This window comes from Gobio gobio (genome assembly GCF_949357685.1).
Source record: "Gobio gobio genome assembly, chromosome: 8".
NCBI lineage: Eukaryota > Metazoa > Chordata > Actinopteri > Cypriniformes > Gobionidae > Gobio > Gobio gobio.
The window spans coordinates 37,122,726-37,143,439 of NC_137114.1; the positions used below are offsets into that span (position 1 = coordinate 37,122,726).

Below are 20,714 nucleotides of genomic sequence, written 5' to 3' on the forward strand. Positions count from 1 at the left end.
ATCGTGCCTGGAATTCGGGCCCGGTAACTCTCATGTGATCATGAGACCCCGGCCTGGATATGTGCCCAAGGTTCCCACTACTCCCTTCCGGGACCAAGTGGTGAGCCTGCAAGCGCTGCCTTCGGAGGAGGCAGACCCAGCCCTAGCTTTTCTCTGTCCGTGCTCTCCGGACTTACGTGGACAGAACGCAAAGCTTCAGGACCTCAGAGCAGCTCTTCGTCTGTTACGGAGGACAGCGGAAGGGAAAGGCTGTCTCCAAGCAGAGGATGGCCCACTGGATAGTGGATGCCATCGTCTTGGCTTATGAGTCCCAAGACGTGCCCTGCCCGCTCGGGTTAAGAGCCCACTCCACTAGGGGTGTTGGCTCTTCCTGGGCGCAGGCTCGTGGCGCCTTGCTGACAGATATTTGTAGAGCTGCGGGCTGGGCGACACCTAACACGTTCGCTAGATTCTATAGCCTCCGTGTAGAGCCGGTTTCTTCCTGTGTGCTCACTTCCCATAGTCAGTAACACCGAAATGCCTGTTCTAGTGTCGGCTTGCTGCGCCATTCCCTCCCCTATGGTAGATGAATGCTTGCGCTTATTCTGCTCCAGTCGAGTTCCCCGGATCGGCGAACCCTGTTGAGTCCTCCGCAACCCACGGCAGTCGGACGTGGCGGAGCATTCGACGCCAGGTCTAACACTCGTATGCATTGGTGGAACTTGTGTTAGGCTGGGTTCCATATGTAGTGACCCCCACGGCGGTCCCATATGTGTATTCTTCCACGGTACTGCTCCCTACGGCGAGCCCGTGTCTTTCCCTCAGCAGAGTCTCCTCTGCCGTCCCAGGTACGTGTTGTCCCCCTCCACTAATTGGCCGGGGCCACCCCTGGGACTTCCGTATATTGTGCTACCCACGGCCAGCCCATACGTGTATTCTCCACATGATAACTCCCTCTGGGCATGATGTGGCTTCCGCAGCGGCCTTCACAGGCACGCTTTCCCAGCGTTATCCAATACAGTCAGCTGAATGGGTCTTGCGGAACAGCAGCTTGGACTCTCCCTGCGTGAATTCCCCGCCCGCATCAGATCGGGGTCTGAAGGGCTCATCGCTGGGCGCTGGAAGTGGTAGTAACTATGGCGTTTTCCATAAGGGATCCCAATTCGTCGGTACGTCCGACGTACGTCGAACGTGACCGACTGAATGGGAACGTCTCGGTTACGTATGGTAACCCACGTTCCCTGAAGGAGGAGATGCAAATCTCGCACGCCAATGGCCCATTGGCCTGTTCTCTATATCTCGAAGCTGATAGGGGCTCCCTGAAGTGATCCCAATTCGTCGGTACGTCCGACGTACGTCTCCGTTCCCTCCTTCAGGGAACGTGGGTTACCATACGTAACCGAGACGTTATAAAGTCAGAATTGCGAGATATAAATGCGTATAAATGGGGTTTTTACAGTGATGCCATAGAACAGGGGTCTCCAAACTCGGCCACTGTCCTGCAGAGTTTAGCTCCAACCCCCAATTAGACACACCTGAACCAGTTAATGTGTGTTTTACTAGGGCCTTGTTAGACACTGATTAGCTGTTCCAGGTGTGTTTATTTGGGGTTGGAGCTAAACTCTGCAGGACAGTGGCCCTCTAGGACCGAGTTCGGAGACCCCTGCCATAGAAGAACCATTTTTGGTTCCCTGGAGAACCGTTTTGTGCTAGGTTCTTTAAATAAATTTTTTTTTATAACCATTTTATAGTCTAAAGAATATTCTTTGGATATTAAAGTTTCTTCATGGAACCATACACCCCGCCAAAGAACCATATAAGAATCTTTATTTTTAATAGTGTAATATTAACAATATCATAACAGGTATGAAAGCAAAGCGGTAAGGGATAGACTTACTGTGTTTTCAATGGCACCCACTGTAAAAAGCGGTATATAAAGCTCCTAGATATTACAATTTTCCAAAGCTCATTTTGTCAGGAGATTTTTGTCTGTTGAATTTTTTTGGAAAGGTATTTCTGCAGTGTTTCATCAGCAGAACAATCAAAAAACATTAAATAACAGTACAACCCACTAAATAGATGTATGTCTATCCCTCACAGCCTCTCTTTAATTCCCGTTAAAAATGGTGCTGCTGTGAATGTGGTCTATACAGACTGACCCTGATCCCTGTTGGTGACTGTAATGCTGATGTGTGTACACTTTGACGGGGTAACCAAACAGTTGATACACAGACAGCGCTATTCGAGACAGGGATAGTTGTAGGTTGGAGAAATAAGCGTGCCGAAAGGTTTCTCATTGGTGAACGGAGCTTCTTGTTGACCACTGTGTTGGCCAATCAGCATTAACCAAACACATCATGCCTTCAGACTGGAAGAAGATGGTAAGATGTGGTGTAATGCTCATTACAATTTGTGCTGTCGATTTTATGTGTTCATTTGGTGAGATATCATAATCACACCGTGTTCGTTTGTAGGACAGAGGAGAACTGCCCCCCAACTAAAAGCCTGGTTTCTCCAAAAAAAAATTCTCTCCGTTCTGTCACCTGATAGAGTTTGGGTTCCTTCCCTGGTGAAAAAAAAAATGCTAATTATACTTGCAGCCAGACTAATTATAAGTACTTTAAGTGTGTTAATTATTAGTTAACTTAAAGTGTGCTATTTTCTAACAACTAATTTTGTACTAAGGATATTTTAGTTGTAATTAAATTGTGGTAAAGCATACATTTAAGTGTGTTTAATGCACTTTTAAGTGCTAAATTGTACACTTGAAGTGTATGCACTAGTGTAGGGACTAATTACATGCTTAATTAGTGATATTAAAGTGTACTTTATAAGTACATTACAAATTGATTGTGAGTGCCTTCAAAACAGACAAGAATACATGAACATGAATACAGCATATTATTTTTGAGGTAATATGCTCAGTACCGTTGGCTTATTCCAAATACTAAAAATCTCTTTGTAACAATTCAATAATTGTATTCAATACCAATATACAAATATACTTTGATATTACTTAGCTATACTTTGTACAATATAAACCAATATACAGTACAGTACACAATACAGTATTTTTAAATGTGCTACCATTTAACTACATTTGGTTAAATGGTCATAAAACAGGAGGTGAGATGACGGAGATGAACTGAACAGGATTTTATTCACAAAAAGGGTTAGATTGTTAGGATCATAAACAAAAAGGGTTAGATTGTTAGGATCGTAAAGCAGGAGGTAAGTGAAGAACATAAGCAGTTCAATGCAGTCACACTTAACTGAAAAGTCTTTTCTTTTTTGTTCGTGGCTTACAGTATCTTGTCAGTGATACAAGTTACGAAATCTTACATGCATAAATTCTATCTTTTAATCCTCCATAAGGTTTATGTGATCAAATTATTTCTACTGATTAAACAATCATTCAAAGCAGTAACTAGTTGGCATATATGTGGAGTATCCGATTAATGGAAATATAAACACTTTAATTTAAACGTGCCCATGTGAATAGCCTTTAAATACAGTGGTTCTGTTGCGTTTCTTTTATGTTTGTTCTAGAGATGACTTTAAAGGTGCAGTGTGTAATATTTATGAGGATTTATTGAAAGAAATGCAATATAATATACATAACTGTGGTTTAGAATTAGAATGAGCCATTTCTATCTGCACACACCGCAGGTCCCCTTACAGTGAAGTCACCATTTTGCGCCACCATGTTTCTACAGTAGCCCTAAACGGACAAACTGCTCTACAGAGCGCTAGCTACTCTCTGCTGTCATCTTGGTCCTGTGTTGGCCCCTGTAGATTCTATATGTGCTTCGAAAGGGAGGGGTGAGCGGTTGCAATCTGCAACCTCACCAATAGATGCCGCTAAAATTTACACAGTGCACCTTTAGGGCAATTACTACATTAAGGCAATTCTAAGATGTCATAAGTTTGTCATGTGTACTAATGTCAATCATCATTAGAGCGCCACCATCAGGCTGTAATAACGCAAGGACATTAGAATTCTGTCAAAAGTGGGTCTGATGCGTTCAGCGATTAGGATATAAAGCTTATAAAATGTTTATAAAGGAGCCAGGAGCCGCTACTGCTGTCATTATTTTTATTGTATTATGTTGAGAGTAATTTGTTTTTGGAGATGAATTATTAAGGCCAAAGTATAGGCTACATCTTTTTTTACATATACAACGTGTGTGCAGTCACCCGTAGCATTTATACTGTACACAGGCAGTTCGACACATGCGCTCTACAAAGTTTCATCTTTGTCCAGTGTCCGCGTTATTTTTCTTCAGATGTTATGAAATAAAATGTCTTTGTAGTCTTTTAAACTTAAGTTGTGGCTCTCTCATAGTATCTCATGGTATTTTGTTATTATGTTGTTGTTGTTGCTCTGTCTCTCTAGATTCATTTTATACTGTGAAACAACAGCCCGGTCCAGTTTTGCCACCTTGTGGAACAACTGATTATGCGGTGAGATATATATACAGTATATAGTCAGTTAGTTTACCAATTCTAGGATTCATTTTATCAGGATTATTTTATTATGATTGTATTTATTGAAACACCACTGCATATAACGGATAAAGCGTTCATTTAAACATAAGTTATGTTAAATTAACATGATGTCACTTGACAAAAAAAGCATAAAGACAACATTAATTCATGTTCATTTGACATACATAAATTAGGCAACAACAACGTAGATAAATTATGTTGAAAAAACCTAAAATAAACATGTGCAACCGATGTAGCCTACATTGTTTTTCAGTGCAGACAGACAGACAGATAGATGATTAGATAGATAGATAGATAGATAGATAGATAGATAGATAGATAGATAGATAGATAGATAGATAGATAGATAGCAGTGATGCAGGAAATATTTAGTCTATATATATATATATATATATATATATAAAATAAAATAAAAATCACACAAGGGTCAAGGCACCATTCATAGAAAGATAGCTTTATTGCACAAGGTGTTGGAGTACTCTTTTTCTGTTTTTGTATTGTTTTCATAGAAAAAAACTGTATATTTAAACACAAGCAATTGCAAATTGAAGCAACTTTTCCATAAAAGTTTAGGAATCCCCTCCGCATTTTTTAAACTTTTTTCCCCCCTTTTAGTTATTTGTCTCCTTTTCCTTTTTCTTTTAATAACCAGCAAAATATTCAGAGCATGCAATGCCATTTTTCGTCAAGTTAACCAAAAGGTAGAAACAAAACAAAAGTAAAAACAAACAAAACAACCGACAACATAAATGAATAAAAACATAAGACAAATTATAAAAAGGAAAAGATAAATCAAACACCAGACGTCTGGTCTGGGTTTTTGTGCCCCATTCAAAACTCAAGGTGTAAAGTATTTTTTGTTAGATTTTATGCTTTTTTTGTCTTTTTAATCCCCTCACATTTAAAGTTATACCTTTAACCAGACTTACAATTGTGCCCTGGTTGCTAATGGAGATGTCGAAAATAGTAATTATTTATACAAAACAGTTTCATATATACAAGAGTCTTTATTTGTAGATTAGAAATTATGCTGACAGGGAGGTCTTGGGTATAGCAGGAATTTTTTATTGGTTGATGAAAAGGGGCTAATCGGATCATTTGGGCGGGGAAACAGGCGTGTGGGGATGGAGTTCTATTCCCGACTCCGCCCAGTATTCACACAGCTTCTCCTGTGATTGGTTGGAGCTTGGGGGTCCCTGATTCGACTGGCTAAACAGGCCTGCCCCATTGCGCAACACAACTGCATTTTCTTTCAACATAAATCATCATAGAATCAAACAAAGGACTAAGTTGGATACATATATTTTTTTATAAATAAAGAAAAAAAAAAAGAAAAGAAAAAAATATATAATTCATTTTAAGTCAGCAACTGTCTTTTACATGTGAAAAACCATGGGATGTGAGGGCTTTCTGGGGTGGTCAAGGGAATATTTTCACAAAATGTTTCACCTGAACAGGCATGAATACTGATATAGATATTGGTCTAATCCTAATGAAACGTTCATGGCAAAATGCACTGGGCACGTCTGCCGTCAAACAGACGGACAAAACCCAGTCAGTGGGCATTTGAGCAGCAATAAGAGGAACACATACTTCTTTCGTTGTTTTTAAAACAAGTCCACATTCTTCGCAACTCTATCTCAAGATTGGTTTAGATCTGGGCGTTCAAATGCATTTACCTTACACAGCTTTGGATACACTGTAACGATCCTAATTCATCAAGCCACCAATAAAACATCTCCTGGTAAGTCAAATGGATGTTTTTTTTTTTTTCATATGCCACAAACAGATATATTATCTTTCAATCAGCTCCATTTTAAACCCAACACGACATGTTCCTATTCTGTCCCTTAGGATTTGTTGCGTCAAGGCTTCCTAACATGAGATATGCTGAATCCTGTTGAACAAACTATAAATGTGTGCTATTTCCTGTGCTGAAGTCTGCAGGGGTTGCGTGTTCCAAGTCACCAAGAAATATAAATGTAGCGATCTTTCCCCTGATATATAAGATCTGACCTTTCAGACATGCCGAAAGCTTGAATTGTTAAAATCACAGGAGCGATCTCACCTTAAACAGACGGTTCACCCAGAAATTTGAATTTGTAGTCATTTATTTTCCCCTGTCATTCTAAACCTTTATGACTTTCTTTTCTTCTTTGAAGCATGAAAGAATGGGGGCTATTCATTGGGGTTCAAATTTTGTTCATTCAGGCCTGTCACAATATCAGATTTTAACTACGCGATTACCCTTGCGATATTATACCAATACCAATATCATTTTTTGGGAGGAAAAAGATTATCAATCAAATTCATCTTGAACTTTATTTTGTGCTTCATCTGTTCTGTAAAACACACTCAGACCCACAGACTGGGCCGTCTTTTGAAAGAAAACTCCCACAATGGTGAACTAAATTTGTTGGTACACTCTAAAAAAAATGGTAGTTCTTGGCTCGTAATCATAGAGGATCCACTTTTGGTGCTATATAGCACCATATCATAACAGGTTCTGTCATTTAAACACCTCAGTCATTTAAAGAACCGCTGAAGCACCAAGATTTGGTGCTATACAGCACTTAAAATGGTTCCCCTATGATTACAAACCAAAGGACCACTTTCTAGAACTATATAGCACCGTTTTCCAACATGATTTTGTGAGTGTTCCACTCCGCTTTTAGACATAGCAGTTCCCCTCGGGAGAATCCCTTCCACCATTTTGAAGTGAGTTCCACTCGAGTGGGCGAGGTAAGTTTATAGGCCCTCGTCCCCTCGATTTTGACAGAGGGAGCGAGTATACTTCGATGTACACTTCAAGCAGCTCTATATCCCACAATTCAACTAGATTGTGACGTGTATTGTTAACTAGTGTATGATAGGCCTATATTAATTATTTGAAGAATTAATCATAGTGTATAATATATTAATTTTGTTGAGATTTAATCGCATAATGCTTGTGGCTACCTTACACTCTAAAAAATAAAGGTGCCAGGAAGAACCAAAAAGGGGTTTTCACTGCAATGCCATAGAAGAACCATTTTTGGTTCCCTGAAGAACCGTTTTGGGAAAGGTTCTTTAACAAACCATTTTTTTCAAATCATTTTATATTCTAAAGAACCTTTCTTCACTATAAAGAACCTTTTGTGCAGTGGAAGGGTTCTTTGGATATTTACGGTTATTCATAGAACCACACACCTCGCCAAAGAACCTTTATTTTTAAGAGTGTATGTTCACAGTCAAAGTTTATACTATAGATATTTTCTTTTGTTTGTATAATCTTATTTTTCTCCAACAGCTCATATAGCCTACCTATAGGATTTTATACATAAAACAAATTCATAAGTAAAAAAGGGGTTTTAATAATAAATCAGCTCCGTAGTGAATTCCAAGTGATCAAGGGCTTAGTCCGTTCTATTTAAACCCTATGCAAGAGTTCCGCCAGTAGAGGGCACTCATTGAGACGGAGGGAAGTTAGCAAGTACAAATTTGGAGTGAAACGCAGCCATGGTGTGGCAATAGTAGCTGCACACTGCACTTTCTTCTTTTTTCCATTTTATGATGGGTGGCAACCAGCGTTGCGGTGCAATACCGCCACCTACTAAGTTTGAGTGTCAACCAGGCATTGGAATATTTAAGATATTATGTGAAGTGTTAACATGATATCAATATTTTGGTTATCGTCGATACCGGTATATTGCATCACCCCTTCTTTCATTGAATGGAAAAAAAAAACCTTGAAATATCTTATTTTGTGCTCCACTGAAGAAATAAAATCAATACGATTTGGAACGACATGAAAACGCTGACCGGATTTTCATTTTGGGTGAACTGTCTCTTTAAGGGCCTGACGGAAAGCTCTCAAAGCACTGTGGGTATTTTATACTATTCGTTGGGCAGTAGAGATGGTGCATGGATTCAGATGGCACTCACAGATGTCGTGGGTCCATCTACGAGCTGGAGTTGCAGTGGCAAATTTCCATTGTTTCCAAGCAACTGTAGAGAGTGTGTTGGGAAACGTTCATAAATATCTCCAACATGCCAGACAGGCATGTTGCACTATGCAGCCCGGCTGATTATAACGATGACAGGAAGTCAGTTTGGGAATCTTTTCCCAGAATTCCCAACACGGCGACTGCTGCGGCATGTCGAAACACACCCTCTGCCGTTCTTTTTCAATCTCTCTTAGTTATGTTACCCGTTTGTCTCAGCGTTTCGTGATCGACACCTCCTCTCGCTTACTGCTGCACCTCCCACTGAGCGATTGTCTTCAAATCTTTTTTTAAAATAAAATTTTTCTTTTTCAATTAGATATGGCATTAAATCTCTGCTCTCACCACGTATATATTTACTATATCTTTAGATAGAAATATATATGTATATATTTTGACAACAAACATTGCAATATATTTTCTTTTTTTTTTTCTTTCGTATTGCAGGAGCCCTGATGTAGTACTTTTTTTCCATTTAAATCATTGGGAGAGTTTGTCGATTTTTGGAAGTTTCTCTGTGATGGGGCTTTGCTTTGGAAACTGAGCGAACGAAGGAGGATTGAGAGGATATTCGATCCATTTAGGGGCTGAAACCTTCCCCTCCAACTTTTCACTCATTCCCTCCTTCATCCACCCCCGCGCTACCTAAAGCTAGAGTCTCTAAGACCTTCAAATAGGAGTGACCGCTAGAGTCTTCGTGTGGGGAAGGAAAGCAAAGAATAAAGAGAAACGATGAACAAACGCAGAAAAGCTACACAGCGACGGCAGATATCTCTCCCTCTCTGTTCACGGGCCCGTCTGCCTCTACTTCCTCCCTACCTCTCTGCCCTCTTCCCACCTTTCTGCCTGCGCTCTGTCCATCTAGGAGAGGCTGTTAGGCGTTCACAGTGAGACAGAGGAAGTGGTGACGTTTTTGGGGGAGGTCTGGGTGGGGAAGGAGGGGTAATAAGTATATGGCATCAAACACAAACAATCGAACAAACAAACCAACCAACCAACCAACCAACCAACAAACAAACAGCAAAACAAGAGCCTTTCTTTCCTATCGAAGGCAGCCAAGGGAGACGAGAAGGGAGATGCGTCTACCCTTTACATACTCCCAACATGCTGTCCCCCTTTCAGATGAACTCTAGACCGTGTAGCTCAATGGGTGGCACTTGGCGTCTCCAAGCCGATCCCTTTCCGAAGCGCGTAGGCCTGGTTGAGAGGTCCCTTAAAAGGTGTGTGCTTGCCACATGTATACATATATATTTACACATATACATATACATACACATGCACACACACCACACATACACAAGCTTGAGAAAGCTCAGTGGATCCACCCGGCCCTCCGTAGTGCTAAAGTTCAAAATTTCGAAAATAGAAAACCGAACCAAAAAATAAAAGTACAGTAACCATACATCCGCTGTGAAAATGGCTCCAGACGTTTTTTTTCTTGATTTTTTTTCTTGTTTGTTTACAAAATAGTCAATAACACTCTATACTGTGTCATCAATTGCATGAAAAAAAATCCCAAAGACTCGATTCAGGCTGGTTGAGACTTTCGTCTTCAAGCTGTTTTTCCAGACCGATGTGGACCAGGAGGGGCGGAAGGTGAACACCGTGGTGGATTCGTTTATGCATAAGCTTTCCGAGGCAATGCGTTGCAGTATGAAGCTATGCGAGAGACATAAAAAAGAGACACTTTTTCAACAGCCTAAAAACATCTAGACGGGTCAATGCGAAACAATATATCTCTTAAAACCGCTTTTTCCTATTTTCTGAAGTCGAGAAATCAAATGAACAAGTGCACATGGAAAGCATTTCGTGCATAAGGTCCAAGGTGTCTTTGACAGAGAGAAGGAGTGGGGGTGGGGTTGGGGGAAAGAAAGGATACAACTCAAGACAAAAAGAAGGCAAAATTAGGGAAAAGGGTCCGGGGGTTTGGCATATTTAATCCTGGAGAAGGCCAGATAAAAAGCTTGAGCAGAAGAATAAAAAAAGGAAAGCAAATAAAGGTAAAAGAGAGGAAAGAGAGAGACCCCTGTCCCGCCATTGTTCGTTTCCGCCCCTGCCCAGACTCCAGGTGTGTGTGTGAACGTACTGTATGAGTATACATGTGAGCTACACCAGAGTGTAGGATTTGGAGTATGCCCCAGCATTCTGCTTTTGCAGTCTGCCCAAGCGGACGAGCTGCTCTCTAGCAGAGAGTCTCTGGATCCCCCGACCTTGGAGCTGCCGGGCGTCGGGCCGCTGCCTCCCGTGGAGCTTGCACTGGCTCCCGCTCCAGCGGCGACCGCCCCGCTTGGGGGCCGAGGAGGTGGAGGAGGTGCTGGGCATGGTGAGAGTCCTCTGGGGCAGGGTGGCCGTGCCTGAGCTGATGCTGGAGCTCCAGCGGCCCCCGCTTGAGGCTGGGCCCGACGTACCAGAGGCCCTGAGCTGGTCAGGCTGCTCAGGCCGCCGTGGCCCAGCGTCAGAGCCTGCTGCTTGGAGGGGTCTAATGTCATGTGGCGGCCCTGTGTGTGGTAGGCCCGGGCGGCGAGGCTCCGGATGGAGGCCTCGCGGGGTGGACCACAGGGCAGGGGTCGTGCAGCTCTGCCTGTTTCCGGAAGAAAGGGTCCGTCTTCATGTAGAGGGGGAGGTTACAGTACTCACCTGCAGGACAGAAGGAAGTACCAGTTAGGCCGTTCTATAATATTGTTTTTAAAATGAATATCTATTAGCATGCAGAGATTTTGTTGCAACGATGCATAAAACACAGCCTGTTGCAGAAATATCAAATTATTATAAATTATAGTTATTATTAATTTGTTTTTATAGTATTTATTTTTATAATATCACATTAGAAATTATATAAAAAATAGAAAATTCAGAAAATATTTATTTTAAACTGTTTTAAACAAACGACCATATTGCACAGTTAAAATGATAACAGTTGCGAAAACAAAAACAACTAAAAAACGTTTTATATTTATTATATAAATAATAATAAATAATACAAAATATTATTATTATTATTTATTTGTTTTTATAAACATTGTTTAGAATGTATTAGAAATTAATAAAAATGTAAACATTATTAAAAATGTAAAAAATTATATATAAATATATATATATATTTATATATATTTATATATATATATATATATATATATATATATAAATACACACACTTTTTTATATTTCATACTTTACTGAGATCAACATTTGCGAACCAATTTTAAAAAAATATTTAACCCCCTTTAGAAATATCAGAATAATTATTATACGATATTTATAATAAATAGTTATTCAGTAACAAATGTATATATTTTTAATATGGAAGAAAAAATCCTGGAAATTACACAAGCTGACTTCACAGCTCCAACACTAAATTCTTAAAATAACCCCCTTAAAACCACCTAGATGTGTCGTCAACTCACTCTTGTTGGCGCGGTGGGGAATGGGCACTGCCACGTTTTTGCCGCGGTCGTAGTCCTGTGGTTTGGGTGGGGAGGCAGTGAAGCGACAGATGCCCGGTTCGGATGGTGTGCTCATAGATGTCATGCTGTCTGCGTTATCATTGGTTCCGGTGGTCATCTGATCGGAGGAGCTGTCTGAGATGAAGCACTCTGTGATCTCAAACTTGGCGTGCTGCAGGTGCTCCTCCAGTTTAGCGTGTTCGTACGCTCGGGCCAGCTCCTCGTACGTGGAAGACGCACTCTCGGTGGACACCATACTGTTACGTCCCTTATCTGAGGACAGGAGAGAACAGAGTTAGTGTGAACACACTGTTAACTGTGGTCGATTACTTCATATGTTGGTGAAACGGCCCCCTTTCTTTCAAAAGTGGGCATTTTTGGTCAGAATAAGAAAGGTCTGGCTAATGAGACCATAAATATTTTTAAAACCTGAATTTTGTGTGTGTCTGTGAGTGTGTGGACCTGTGTCCTGGGACAGGCTGGCACTGTAGCTGTCACTCTCGGTGACCGTGATGCCGTGCTGGGAGCCCACAGTCCGCCAGTCCGAGGTGAGAGTGCGAGCAGGTGTGGATGCCTGGCATTTAGTCAGAGTCCACTGGCTGGAATAGCGGTTCCTCGTGCTGTGTGCAGACTTCACGCTCTTCCTTGATACCGGATCTGAGAAAGGTCAAATAAATCAGAGAGTGTATGAAACATTCACAAATTATACCATGTTCCATCTATAATGGAATGAGGGTTTGAGCTGTGACATACTGGTGCCAGGCCTGATGTCGGACATGTCAATCAAAGGGCCTGTATTCTGGATGAGGGCGGGGTGATGCACAGACACGCCCGTGCAGAAGCTCTGGGGGTTCACTGATTGGCTGAACTCAGTGTCCGTCACAGGGATGGTGGCCTTGTCTTCACCTATCGCACACAACAGAGAAATACCTTGAGGGGAATAAAAATTGGACTTTCACAGTTTAGGAGTTCTTTAGCTAGGATTCATTCAGGAATCAACTTTTCTAAGATTTTTAGATTCCTTAGAATAAATAGAATTAAACTTTAAAATGAATATAATACACATTAAACATTCAAACAGTGGCGTGCAGTGGTGTTCTGTTCTTTTATGTTTATCCCGGTTATCATTACATTATAAACATTATTTACACTATAAAAGAAGAAACAGAAAAAACTAGGGCTAGGTAAAAAATATTAATTTCTCAATTTTAATCGATTCTCATTTGTATGAACCAAGTGTGCCACACGAGTCCTGAAAAGTGAAGCCAAAGCGTCTCGATCGCCCCCAGGTGGCTGGATGCAGTATAGCTCATAACCCCGCCTTCTTCATGTAATGTAATGCAACATAGACAAACTAAACAATCAAATCACACTTCAAATACATTTTTTCCAAAGATGGTTTCTAACATTTTAGGCAGTTTTTATCACACTGATGTTAGTTCAAGTGTTCGTTTTTTAAATAAGTTTGGTTTTAGTTCGTTATTTCATAATATATAAAAGGGGTGTGTGATGTTATGATAGACAGCTGTGATTGACAGATTCTCTGAGCGAAGTAATTTGTAATTTGTTACATTTATATAGCGATTTTCTAGGCACTCAAAGCGCTTTACATATAGAAGGGGGAATCTCCTCAACCACCACCAATGTGCAGCATCCACCTGGATGATGCGACGGCAGCCATATTGCGCCAGAACGCCCACCACACACCAGCTGATTGGTGGAGAGGAGACAGAGTGATGAAGCCAATCTGTATATGGGGATGATTAGTAGGCCATGATGGACAGAGGCCAATGGGCAAATTTGGCCAGGATGCCGGGGTTACACCCCTACTCTTTATCGAAGGACATCCTGGGATTTTTAATGACCACAGAGAGTCAGGACCTCGGTTTAACGTCTCATCCGAAGGACGGTGCTCTTTGACAGTATAGTGTCCCCGTCACTAAACTGGGGTGTTAGGACCCACACAGACCACAGGGTGAGCACCCCCTGCTGGCCTCACTAACACCTCTACCAGCAGCTACCTGGTTTTTCCCAGTTGGTCTCCCATCCAGGTACTAACCAGGCTCAGCCCTGCTTAGCTTCAGTGGGAAACCAGTCTTGGGCTGCAGGGTGATATGGCTTCTGGTAGTCACTGAGGCACTAACAGACATTTTTGGGAACTTCAGGAGGAGACTGTAATTTTAATCTATAAATTTCCTGTTTATTTCACAAAAAGTTGTTGATTAGGAAGGAGAGTGGGCGGGACCTTGATATCGCAGCTCAACTTTGCGCTCACTACTGCGCAGGCTCGGGCTCCAAGATGTCAGCGCCATATTTGAACACTAGCGGCTTCACTTACATCAACGGAAGAAAGTGAAGGCTCGTCGTCCATCTTTTTTACAGTCTATGGTATGAACCGATATTGATTCTTAAATCCTAAGAATCGATTAGTCATCCTGTTTTCAGTTGATGAATGAACGGAGGCTTTGTAGAGCGTGCAGCGCGGAGCCCACGTGAACTGATCATCCCCTCTGCTTTAATACCAGTTACAGCGTGAAATAAACATTAATGAACACCTGAAGGTATTTTAAAAGATACGTTACAACTTACCAAAATCCGTTCAATCGTAATCGTTCAATCAGTGTTTCAACCGCGGAAAGACGTCAATAAAACAGCTTGTAAACAATATGTCATGATCATGGACACGTCACATTTACCTCAGAAAAAGCATTCAGTGACCATAAACTCCATAAAGTCTAGAGAGGAGCATTTTGAAAAATATATTCACCACATTACATATTCATTATAATTTTTAATGTTCTTCAATATTAATGCATGTTTGAATAAATACGTCAAGTTTTTATGATTGCCACCATTTAAATGTTAATATTTCGTAATTGTAAAGTTAGTATTATAACTTTATTATTATAAAAACATCCTTGAGTATAATTTATGTTTGTATTTAAATCACTTCATTTTAACCTTCAGTATTATAGTAAAATTATAGTACCAACTGACTATCATGTATAGTTTACAGCATTAGTTGAGAGATTTTTTTTCCTCAAGAAAATTTGCCTTGTACTGTATTTGGTATACATCCACAATAATCAAATTGAATAAAATCGAATCGCAAGCTTGTGAAGGGAAATCGAATTGAATCGTGAAATTTGTGTCAACACCCAGCCCTAGAAAAACCCCCCAATATAATTATTCTATTTTGTCCTTTTAAATTAACAATATAACAATAAATCCATATTATATATTAAAAATATACATATACATAACATATTTCTCATCAAGTGTATTTTAAGCAGTTTTACATTTATTACAAAATAAGAAAACAAAGCTCAGATTACATCTATATTTGACTTGTGGACTGATGTTCAGCTGTTCTTTTTAATAGTCAACCTATTTTAGCATCATCAGTCATCGAATTACTGTAAACACTGTATATAATGTAATATTTCTTACAGGTATTGTTGATATGACTTACATATGACTCAACTGCACATGCATACACACACACACACTGACCTATCTGTTTGATTCCCTCTTTATCCTCGATGAGCAGCTGCACCCGGGGGATATCTATGTGCAGTCGGGGTCCCTGAGGTGGGCCTTTAACTGGAGTGTCAAAACTTCGATTGTTCTTACTGCTCCAGGTGCAAAACAACCACAGACAGACAAACACAAAAAAAGTATTGCCACTGCCACTTCCTTTAACACACAAATTTCATATGGAATGAACAAGATTAATGTTTTAACTTTGGAGATTAACCTTTACACAGACTATTAACTTTATCCTTACCTGATAAGCATCTCAGCCAAACTCTTAGCATCTACAGAGGCAAACAGAGTTATTTTATTCAAACACTCCTGTAAAATGATACATACACACACACACACACACACACACACACACATATGTATATATGTATATATGTATATATATATATATATATATATATATATATATATATATATATATATATATATATATATATATATATATATATATATATATATATATATATATATATATATATATATATATATATATATATTTAAACAACGTTTCATTCTTTCCATACAGTTTCCTGCCTCTTTCACTCTCTTGCTCACCTCTGAGTCTCTTGAGTCGCTTTTCTTTGCGTTTCTTGCGGATAATGAAGAGTAGCGCCATGCCCAACGTGACCAGGATGACAGGGCAGCCGATAGAGAAAAGCTTTTTAACATCGTCCCCTTCCCCTCGTGCTGACTTAATAGGCGGAATAGTGCCTGCGGAGGAGAGGAAATAGAGATGAGTGAAGAGATTGAGATAAAGCTCATGTCAAGGCTCTTATCGCAAAAATTCAGGCCTAAAACAGATTAATTAATTGATTTAGCCGCTGATTGTACGTGTTCTTTTGTGCCGTCCTGTATTACATGCCCTGGCCCTGGAGGAAATATATTTGTACATCCGTACAAGTATTGAACGACAATTGAGTGACTTATAGCCGATGCTTTTGTGTACTGGGACTTACTGCCATCATAATCCAGCGTGGCAAACTGGGAGCTCTGGTTTCCACATCCGGCGCTGTTGCACGCCTTCATCTTCAGCTCATACCAGGTGGCCTCACGTAACTCGGCGAGGAAGATGTCAGCTGAGGCGTTTGTGCGGACGCTCTGCCAGGCCCAGGTGCCTTTGGGGCGGAATTCTAGAAGGACAGCAGTGATGGGGCAGCCACCGCTCGTCCAGCCCTGCAGGTTGAGGCGGGCATGGGTGGAGTTGATGTGAGTGAAGAGGGGCTGGTCCTTATTGAACTGCGGCTCTACAAAACAAGAAAAAATACTAATGATTGGCTGATACATATTTACTACATTAGTTCATACTACAATATACTAATGTGTTATATTGATGCAATAGACTGATTCTCATGTGATCCATATAATCTATAACAATGATTGGCTGAGTTCATACTACGATACACTAATGTGCTGTATTGATGCAATAAACTGGTTACCATATGATTTATGAAAGTCTACTTTTTCACATAGTTGTTTCAGATTTATCCTTCAATATCACATAAATCTTCCTTAAAAGAGATCGACAGTACACTACTATTCAAAATATTTTTAAGAAATTACTTTTATTCAGCAAGGACACATTAAATAGATCAGAAGCGACTGTAATGATATTTATAACGTTACAAAAGACTTATATTTCAAATAAATGATGTTTTGAACTTTCTTTCAATCAAAGAATGCTGAAAAAATGTATGAGTTGGTCAAGCAGCACAACCATTTTCAACATTGATAATAAGCAAATCCGCATATTAGAATGATTTCTGAAGGTTCATGTGACACTGAAGACTGTAGTAATGATGCTGAAAATGCAGCTTTACATCACATACATAAATTACATTTTAAAATATATTCAAATAGAAAACAATTATTTTAAATTGTAATAATATTTCTGTTTTTACTGTATTTAATGTAGCCTTTGTGACTTCTTTAAAAACAGTAAAAAATGACTGACCCCAGATTTTTGAACGGTACTGTATATTCATTTAAAAAATGTATCCTCCAGGACAAAAAATGCCAAATAGCCAATCGTAATTTTTCCATATGTCTTAAAGGTACAGTAGCAAAACGAGCCTATTTAATTCTAAGGGTTAGTAAGGAGGAGGAAAATGGTGATAAGGAACTAAACAATTACTATTTTTGGTGCAAGAACCTTGATAAAAGGTGCAGATGAACTTCAGAGAAGAAATTAAGCTAGAACCGCTCACCTCTGCCATGAGTCTTGGCCTCAATGATCTCGCTGATGCGCCCGGCTCCCACACTGTTTTTTGCTGCCAGTTTGACTTTGTACCAGGTTCCACAGCGCAAGTTGTCCAACTTGAAAGAACGTTCACTGGAGCTAATGAAGACATCCTTCCACTCCTCAGTGTTATCTACTGAATACTGCAGCACGAAACCTGAACACACACATATGCAATATGGGACAGCTGCTTTTCATTGCTTTTCTAAATAGTACTAAAAGAATGTTTTGGAGACTACCAATATGTTCGAATAACATACAAATATACTACTGCTCGTGGATGAAATACGCACATTTTCTAGATTTGCCAAAATGTGCAATAACAGAGCATACTGCATATCCCACAGTGCAATGTCCATTTCTATAACTAGAAGCATTATTTGAGTAGACTGACAAAATGCTGTCAAATAAATGCAATGTAAAATTAAAACTGATATAGTACATTTAATAAAAATATAGTTTATTTTGTAAATTCATGCAATTCCTGGGAGTCAAACTCATGATTTTGGCATCGCAAGCATAACTCAGGACACTGTAATAAAGACTTCCTAACATCCCCACTAGATGGCGCATTGACCTTACAGACTAATCACGGAGCAGCAATCTCAGATGAAGGGCTGATCAGATGGCTGTAAACCTCCATTAGTTACCCAGAGAAAGAGAGAAAAAATGCTGACTGCACAGTTATGCAAATAGATGCACAATATGGCGTCGCCCATCATTAGGAACGGGACGGATTTGGTGTCTCACTTCAGCTTTGGCAGATGGCAAAATAAAGGGCGCCACACCAAAAGGATTTACCCACTGACAGCCTGGTGTGCTCCTTATTCTCCTCCCACCTTTCCACACACAACCACCACAGACATCTATGTTTTTACCTAATTTACAGTGAGGTGCAAGCAGTTTGACAGTAACATGTGACACAGTGACAGATTAAACAGTCGGAGAGAAAGACAGATAGACAGAGAGAGAAAAAAGAGAGAATGTGCTAAATATAATAAAACAAACCTTAGAGATGGATTAAAGTAAATGAAAAAGCGAGAGAGATAAAGAAAGAGACTTCTTGTTTGAGGCGACCAGAAAGAGGTAGGAAAAAACCATTGTACCTCTGATGGAGCTTCCTCCATTGTCTCCAGGGATCCAAGCTAGAGTGATAGAAGAAGTGGATGTGGTGGAAACTGTCAAACGCGGTTGATCTGGAGGCACTGTAACACAAGGCACACAAAGATTGATGGGAAATCTTCTTCTTAATATTCAAACACCAGGAGCCAATAAGGTGGATCAACTTTTGCTCGTCCTGGAACATGACACATAATCTTATCTCTACCCCCATCCTAAAGGTGTGGTCACATTTTCCGTTGATTGGCGAATTTTCATGGTCCAAATCGAGTCATCAATAGGAATCAGCACAATTGAGAATTAAAGATTTCCGCAACGGGTTCAAGTTTGCAAATTTGCCATGTTGACCAACAGAAAGCGGCTTGCTTTAAAAGTGATTTCTGTGTGAGCTACATCGCTACCTTTTTTACACACAAAATTTCCCTAATGTGACCGCACCTCCACCCTAATTTCGGATTGGTTGATATAGGAACTGTTGACTAGGAAGCTAGTTGACCCAGGACCATTTTACAAGACTGTGTGGAAATACACTCTTCCTTACCTTGTACCAGCAGGTTGACGATGATTGTGTCAAACCCCAGCGTGTTGGTGGCTGTGCAGGTGTAGTACCCAGAATCCTCGGCTTTCACAGAGCGTAGCACCAGGGTACCATTTGAAAGAATGTTCCGGTGACCATCTTGAGTGACCGGGATGGCGGTGTCCTCACTGTGAGGATCAAATCACAATCATATTGACCTTTTCATCTTTTAACAAACTGGTGAATTTTGGAGGTGAATATTTAGGACAAAAAAAAGAGGAATTTGGGGTTGGACAACTAAACTTAACATTTTTCATATTTCAAAAACTTATGGGAAAGTGGTATTAGGAAAGTGCCCAAGCCCAGACCTGTCTTTGGTCCATTTGATGGTGGGTGTCGGCTCTCCCACCGAGCTGCACGGCAGCCGGACTTCCTTCATCCACGGAGTGGTCACCGTTCCACCAAAGGATAGGATTTTAGCAGGAGCTGAGTCGGACAAACAAAGAGTCATATAGCGGTGCACAGATTATGCTGGGTTTATGGTGACCCTCCTAATTAAGTTTTGAACCCCCAAAGGAAGTCAAAAAAGGTTGGAAAGGGGTTTTAGGGGCCATTTATACAGAATGCATTCAACTACGTTCATTTTACATTGTTTTTATATGTAAAAACGTCCTAGATGGACATCTTTGTTGAGACAAAACGATGGACATTTCGCATGACACAGTGTTATAAAAATGGAGCAATTAAAGTAAAATAACTTTGTAAAAAAAACTTGTGGTTTTTGTCCATTCCACTGCCCTCCACCTCCAATTTTTAAACTTAAAAACACGTTCTGTGTGAACCGGCCCTTATATATTGCACATATATTGTTTGAATTCTACTTGTTATTTAATGACTAGTGTATTCAAACGATGTTTCTGTGACCACAACAGTTCACACAATGGAAATTGTATATACATTGAAAAAATCTGCCATCAAGGGACTCTTGCTCACTAGTTGTTAAATAATAAAGAACACACACACACACACACACACACACATACACACACACTCATAGATTCTCTCCCTCGTTTTCTGACCCTGGAAATATTGATTGAACTGCCCCCTTCATTGTCTGGCGTATTGGCCGGGTCATTGTCTGCCATCTCTTTCTCATTTAGCTGCTTTTACTCCTCTCCACATAATAAATGACAGGCTATAGCTTCATCCATCAGGAGAGAATGAAAGGAAAGGGAAGAGAGCATCAGTGACAGAATAAACCTGTGCTCACTCGGGTCCTCTGCCTTATCAGGCAATTGCACAATTTTGACATAATCGCTGAGGACATAAAGTAACATTACAGTCAGGAAGCCTAAAACATTGGTTACTGCTTGGAAACGATC

At 40.2% G+C, this 20,714-nt stretch overlaps 1 protein-coding gene across 1 annotated transcript in view; it reads right to left on the bottom strand.

The window, feature by feature from the left end:
• Positions 1 to 10,577: 10,577 nt before the first annotated feature.
• The window catches only part of dscaml1 (Down syndrome cell adhesion molecule like 1), a gene marked incomplete at its 3' end in the record, with an annotated part of 158,620 nt that continues 148,483 nt past the window's right edge, over positions 10,578 to 20,714 (bottom strand). The window contains 16 exon segments of the mRNA XM_079823998.1: positions 10,578 to 10,639; positions 10,642 to 10,763; positions 10,765 to 10,834; positions 10,837 to 11,025; positions 11,028 to 11,108; positions 11,876 to 12,187; positions 12,377 to 12,571; positions 12,668 to 12,820; positions 15,428 to 15,549; positions 15,702 to 15,732; positions 16,016 to 16,171; positions 16,417 to 16,704; positions 17,665 to 17,853; positions 18,803 to 18,901; positions 19,357 to 19,520; positions 19,701 to 19,818. Of these exon segments, the coding sequence (XP_079680124.1) occupies positions 10,578 to 10,639; positions 10,642 to 10,763; positions 10,765 to 10,834; positions 10,837 to 11,025; positions 11,028 to 11,108; positions 11,876 to 12,187; positions 12,377 to 12,571; positions 12,668 to 12,820; positions 15,428 to 15,549; positions 15,702 to 15,732; positions 16,016 to 16,171; positions 16,417 to 16,704; positions 17,665 to 17,853; positions 18,803 to 18,901; positions 19,357 to 19,520; positions 19,701 to 19,818 (2,351 nt within the window).